At 38.1% G+C, this 6,739-nt stretch overlaps 1 protein-coding gene across 1 annotated transcript; it reads left to right on the top strand.

The window, feature by feature from the left end:
• Positions 1–2,952: 2,952 nt before the first annotated feature.
• LOC106752690 lies at positions 2,953–3,879 on the top strand. Its single transcript, XM_014634425.1, has 2 exons — positions 2,953–3,489; positions 3,691–3,879. Exons 1-2 carry the CDS (start codon positions 2,953–2,955, stop codon positions 3,877–3,879), a joined length of 726 nt encoding a protein of 241 aa, XP_014489911.1.
• Positions 3,880–6,739: the final 2,860 nt, after the last annotated feature.

Raw genomic sequence — 6,739 nt, 5'->3', positions numbered from 1 at the left:
GATTCTTGATTTTCTCTCCTTTCTTTGCGGAATTTGTCTTTTCCTTTTGCTTTCATAAATTTGGCAAACTTCTTTATCATGAGGCTCATGTTCTCCTCATCATCAGAATCATCATCTTCAATCCTCTTAGAATTCTTTCCTTTAGAGATCTCGGTCTTGAAGGCTAGTGTCTTTCTCTTGCCTTGATCCTCTTCAGCAATTAGTCTCCTCAACTCAAGCTCATGCTCACGGAGCTTTCCAAACAGAATTGGCATCGACATCTGAGTGACGTTCTGAGACTCCGTGATGGCAGTCACCTTTGGTTGCCAAGACCTGTCTAATGATTTCAAAATTTTTACATTTAATTCATCAGTATCAAAGGTCTTACCCAACCCAGTCAAGTGATTCACAATGTGAGTGAAACGCTTTTGGACATCAAAAATTATTTCTCCAGGTTGCATTCTGAACATTTCATATTCTTGAATGAGAGTGTTCTTCCTTGCGCGTTTCACATCCTCTGTTCCTTCGTGAGTGACCCTGAGGACTTCCCACATTTCCTGTGCTGTCTTACACACTGAAATTCTATAAAAATCATCAAGTACAACAACAGATGAAATAATATTGCGAGCTTTAATATCAAACTGAGCTCGTCTATTTTTTTCAGCAGTCCAATTAAAATAAATTTTTTCTACCTCTACACCATCAACTGTGCTTGTAGGAATATAAGGACCATTTTGTACAGCTTCCCAGATGCCTGTGTCAATAGACCCCATAAAAATTTCCATTCCGACTTTCCAGAAGAAATAGTTATCACCAGTAAAAAGTGGTGGTCTGTTAATGGAAGCACCCTCGGCATATACAAGGTTTTGGTTATGACCGGCCATTTTCGCAAATTTTGAAAAACTATCAAAGCAAGCTCTGATACCGATTGTTGGTACCAGCGAGGTATGGTTTGAAGAGTATAGTGCAGTGGAATTAAACTTAGAGTAAGCGAAAAGCGTGTTTGGTCACCTTTTTAAAAGAAGTTGGTCCTTTTTTCGAAAAACAATTTTCTTTCAGAAAATTTATCGAACAGTTTGTGTGCAGACAAAAAGAACAAGTGCAGGGAATAGAAAAATCACACAAGTATTTTTATACTGGTTCGATTCAACAGAATCTACATCCAGTGGTTAATCACTGTAAAGAGTGATTAACAGTTCCACTAAAAATCTTTCACAGATTACAATAGACAGTGAATGAGAACTGATAAAAACAAACCTTCCTTCGACGAACGAACCGGAAGAATGACACTCAGCCAACTCGAAGAGAACCGCTCCGACAATCGACCAACAATTCGCGAGCTTCTCCTATTCACGAGACCAGGCAGAGCACCTTGCTAACTCGAAGAGAGCCTGCTCTGACTATCGACACACGATACGCGAGCCTCTCCTATTCACGAGACCAAGCAAGGGAACTTTGAACAAGCTACTGAGAACTTCCTCTAACAAACAGTATTCTTTTGAGCTTTCAGTTCAAGAACGTTGCATTTGAATTTCTCAGAAACCCTATATATAACCATCTACTCTGAATATCAAAGGTGAAGTCCCAACTGCCACGAATAATCGATTATTGTAAGTGATAATCGATTATTTAAGTCCGTTACAGGTTTTTCAAAAATGTGATAATCGATTATATCAAATGATAATCGATTATTCCTTAACGACTTGTGATAATCGATTATTGCTTGTCCATAATCGATTATTCTAGTACAAAATACAAGTGATAATCGATTGTTACTTATTCGTAATCGATTATTCTAGTAGAAAATGCAAGGTTTACAATTTATTTAAGACTTTCCTACTACATTCAATTTCTACAAGTTGCTTTTTAAATAATTCTAATGTCCTCTTCAAATAACACTTCTTGCAGCATCATCAAAACAATTCTTCAAGATTTACCAATACTCCTTATTGGTAACACCATTCCCTTACCTGATCCTAACCCAAATAGAATGGCACAAGAGAACCATTAGACAATTAGCCACTTCCCACAATACAGTTACCCAAAGTAACATTGAATACCCTAATGAGGAGTGAGAGTTGAGACCTGACCTACTAAATGCCTTACCGAAGTTCAATGGGTTATCAAGGGAGAATCCACACAAACACTTAAGACAATTCCACATGCTGTGTGAAAACTTCAGATCTCCCAGGATCACAATAGAAAGCCTGAAGATGAGAGCTTTTTTTTTTTACTCTTCAAGGAGCAGCTCAAGATTGGTGGTATTATCTCTCTGCACGGATTACAAATTNGGAAACCATTGAAAGACTATTTCTTGAAAAGTATTTCCCTGCATCCAAATTATCTGCCATCCATAGAGAAATACAAGATATAAGATAGAGAGATAGAGAGAATCTCAGTGAATATTGGGAAAGATTCAAGAAGCTATGTGCTTCATGCCGTCAACTCCAAATGGCAGACTTCATTCTAAGCTTTTATGAAGGCTTAAATCCAACTAATAGGTCATGGGCAGATGCTGCAAGCGGAGGATCTTTCTTAGATAGGTCACCAGAAGAAGGGATAGATCTAATAGAACGAAAGGTAGTAGATAATCAACAATAAGGAACAAGAGAAAATTCAGTGGCTTTGTTGAAAGGAGTACATGAAATTGAAAATGGTGTATTTGATGGAAAAAGGATAGAGGAAAGATTGAATAAGCTAGAAAGAAAACTCGACAAGATTGCAAGTTTGTTTAAAACTTCCACTCCACAAATTGCTAAGAAGTGTGAAATTTGCATTTCAACTAATCACTACATTGATGAATGTCCTAGCTTGATGGAAACTACTTTGGAAAACCCATCTCAAGTTTTTGCTGCAAACATGATTGAAGGAAATAGACCATACCAGAATTATCATGATTCATCCTCCAATAGGTATCAGCAGAACTGACAACCTTATGTTCCACCTCAACAAAGGCATCAACCTCAACCCGAAATGTCACTGCAAGATTTCATGAAAATAATGCTTGAGAAAAATTCAGAAATCAAGAAATTAATTGTAGATTTAACTCAGAGGGTGGAAAAGTTAGAGGCTAAGGAGTCAAATAAGTTGCATGCACAAACAGTAATCAACCCGCAAAATGTAAGTGTTATTACTTTAAGAACGGGTAAGCAAGTACAAGGCCCTAAAGGAGCCCAAGAGGATGAAGATAAGAATAATAAAGATGAACAAGTTGATGACAATGGAGGACCAAATGAAGCATCACCTGAGACTACCACTAAAAAATCCAGGTTAGTACCTCCTAACTCTTCTTCTAAAAATTCTTCTTCATCTTATTCTCCACCTACTCCATATCCTAATTGGTTGAAGCTGAGAAACAAAAAAATGGAGGAGATAGACCAAGGGATCTTGAATACTTTCAAAAAGGTGGAGATTAGCATTCCCTTGCTAGATGCTGTTAAGCAAATCCCTAAATACGCCAAGTTTTTGAAAGAAATTTGCACAAATAGAAGGCGTTTTGGGGATAATGAGGTTATGAATTTGGGAAGAAATATGTCAAGCTTGATTAAGAAGAATATTGAAATACCGTGAAAATGCAAGGATCCAGGTATGTTTTCTATTCCTTGTGTTATTGGAAATTCAAAGTTTGACAGTGCCATGCTAGATTTAGGGGCTTCCATTAATGTAATGCCTTTATCAGTGTTTACTTCTATATCTTTGTGACCTCTTAAGACTACTGGTGTGGTCATTCAACTGGCGAACCGTAGCACAGTTAACCCTGCAAGTGTGCTTGAGGACGTGCTTTTCCAAGTAGACAAGTTAATTTTTCCTACAGATTTTTATATCTTGGACGTGAAGGACGAAGAAGGAATCAGTCCAAACACTATTATCTTGGGAAGACCCTTCATGATGACAACATGAACCAAGATAGATGTGCATGCAGGATCATTGACAATGGAGATAGGAGACAAGAAAGTGTGCTTCAACACGTTGGAATCTGGGAAGCATCCGATTAAAGATCATTCTTTGTTTTGTATTGACTTATCAAGTGATGCTAAACTAATGAGACAACCTCAAGAAAGACTGAATTCTCAACTGATGGGGGTTGTAAAGAAAAAGGACACCAAGCTGCTACAAACAAGTATTCTAGACCACAATTCTGACAACATTTGGGCGGGCCCTATACATGTGGTTTCGAAGAAAGGTGGAATCACAATGGTCAAGGACGAGAAGGATAAGTTGTCTCCTATTCAAGACAGAAATGGGGCACACAATTTAGTAGTTGACCATCTTAGTAGGATTGAGAAGGGAAGAGTTAACATTCCGATCCAGGATGACTTTTCTGATGAAGTCCTACTAGCATTCCTTCCACCATGAAGGAGGTAAGTTCCCTCATACTTTTTTTGTGCATTCTATAAGGCATACATTGAGCAATACGCATAGTTTAAGTGTGGGGGTGTGGGGAAACAATTTGATTTGTTCCCTATTTCGTTTTTTTTCTTCTTTTCTTTCTTTAATAAAGATTTGCAATGGATTTGAGAGTTTGAATCAGTAACTGGGATGATCATATATGAAAAAGAGTCATGTTGATATGAATGAATTGCTTTTATGATTTACTGATTGAGTTGACTTGAGAATTTCCTAATTAAATCTTTTGTGAAAGAAATTTGAACCATGTGTGTTTTGAGCCTAATGATAAGGATGGACCATCATGTGCCATACCTATTTTCTTGAGTGATTTGCCCATGTTTTGATGATACTCTAATATTTAGCTTGATTCTGTGTTGTGCAACTGAGGTGAATATGTATGATTTGATATGATTGAGGCATTTCTTGTTTTAGCTACTTGGCCAAATAAACTTACCTTAACATTAATCCATTGGAAACCCCTTTGAGCCTTAAGACTATTTTTCTTGTTTCCAGTAATTGCCAAATGAAAAAAAAAATGAAGAAAAATCATATGTTCCTCACCTTGGTAAAGAAGAAGGAATAATGGATTGTGTTATAAGTGAAGTGATGAATAAGTGTGTGGGTGAGTGTCTCACCACAAAATAAAAAAAAAGGAGAAGGCAAAAAGGAAGATAAAAAGTTGAAGGTTTGAAAAAAATAAAGAGAGAAAAAGAAAGAGAAAAAAATCTTCCTAAAAAGAAAAAAATAAAGTTGTTTTTGAAATCAAATGCCATTGCTCTTTCTATATCAATTTCAAAAACCAAAAATTCCAAAAAAATTGCCTACCTTTACCTTGGCCTCAATATAACCTTTAGAAAGCCCTCATGATCAATAATTGGATTTTTTCTAAAGTGTGTGAATGTTAGAGTCTTGCTAAATACCAAAAGTGTCTACTTACATGGGTATTTTGAGTGTAAACACAAGCCAAAAACACTTGAGAGATTTGGAGAGAATTAGATACAATTTGACTTGAGTGTTATCTTTCATATTTTATTTTCTTGGGAATTCAAAAAGTTTAACTCTTGTGTAAAGAATTAAGTGATTTCATTTGCATGTCCATGATAAAGTGATGATTAGATGTTTGATCTATATCCGGTGATGTTCATTCTTTTGATCCAAATGCAAATATGGAATAAAATGGCTCAGAACAAAGTTTTGAAATTAATCAATTTTGCCCAGGAGTGCAAAAGGATAAGTGTGCGGGTGTGATGAGTGCATATTTATGCCCACATTTATGTNTTAAAATTGAAATTTTTGATGAGATATTTGTGCTTAAATGGTTGATTTTAAGTGAATTTGTGATGATAGAAATTATTGGGTTTGAGAATTAAAGAGACAAAAAAGTGAGTTTTAGTGCATAAATTATTCTTGGATGTCATAATGTTTGTTGATGCAGCAGAAATTAGAGTTTAATTGATTGAAAGCTTGGAGAAAAGTGGTATAAATTGCAATTTAAGGCCCAACAAATAAGCCCAGACAGAAGCTTTTTCACCTACAACCCCTAACTTTCCTATTCCTACCCCTCCTAAATCATACTCCATCAAATGTTGCCACGTGTCCCCAATCCACCACACACAGATTCAGCCAATGACTTGCTGCCACATCACCACCCCTACCACGTCATCATCTCCTTCAACCCTTCTCTAGAAACCCTAATCCTCTTCTGCGCCGCCGCACACTCTCCCACTGCCCAACCCTAGGTCGTCGTCACCATGCAACCCAAGACTGTCGTCGCATAGCGCCGCCACCATCTTCACGCACCATTCTTTCTGCCACGCCACCGTTGGCCATTAACGCCGTCAAAATTGCGTTCTCGCACACCACCATTCATAATCGTCAACATCACCTCACCGGCCACCAGGAGCTCGCCGCAAGGACGCCACCATCAAAGCGTTTTCAATCTTTCAGCAGCGTCACCATCCTCATAGAACCGCACAATCTCTTCGGTGAGAGACGACCACCATCCACCATCACCGGACCTGCAGAGCAAAATCAAGAGGAGAACAAAAGTCGCAAAACGCAATCTCACGCCTTCATCTTCTCCAGCAAAGCCCAAGACGCCTTCGCGATCTCTTCCCCCGTGTCATCACCGCCTTCGTGCAACCATGGCAGCATTTGCGTTACCCTCATCGTGATCCTCGTCGCCAGCAGCTGGAAGCACCTCCATCATTTGCGAGAGGTATCACTTCTCCACCAAACTGTCATCGTAGGGCTACCCATCATCAGACGCGCCATCGTCCTCTACCGTCAAAGTCGAAGCTGCTAGCATCTCGAACTTGCAAAAATAAAATCAAACCTAGATCCAGAAAATTACAACAGAAACAAAATCGCG

This window comes from Vigna radiata, unplaced genomic scaffold, assembly GCF_000741045.1.
Source record: "Vigna radiata var. radiata cultivar VC1973A unplaced genomic scaffold, Vradiata_ver6 scaffold_43, whole genome shotgun sequence".
NCBI lineage: Eukaryota > Viridiplantae > Streptophyta > Magnoliopsida > Fabales > Fabaceae > Vigna > Vigna radiata.
Note: the sequence above shows the minus strand (reverse complement) of the source record. Positions and strands in the feature narration are given on the sequence as shown.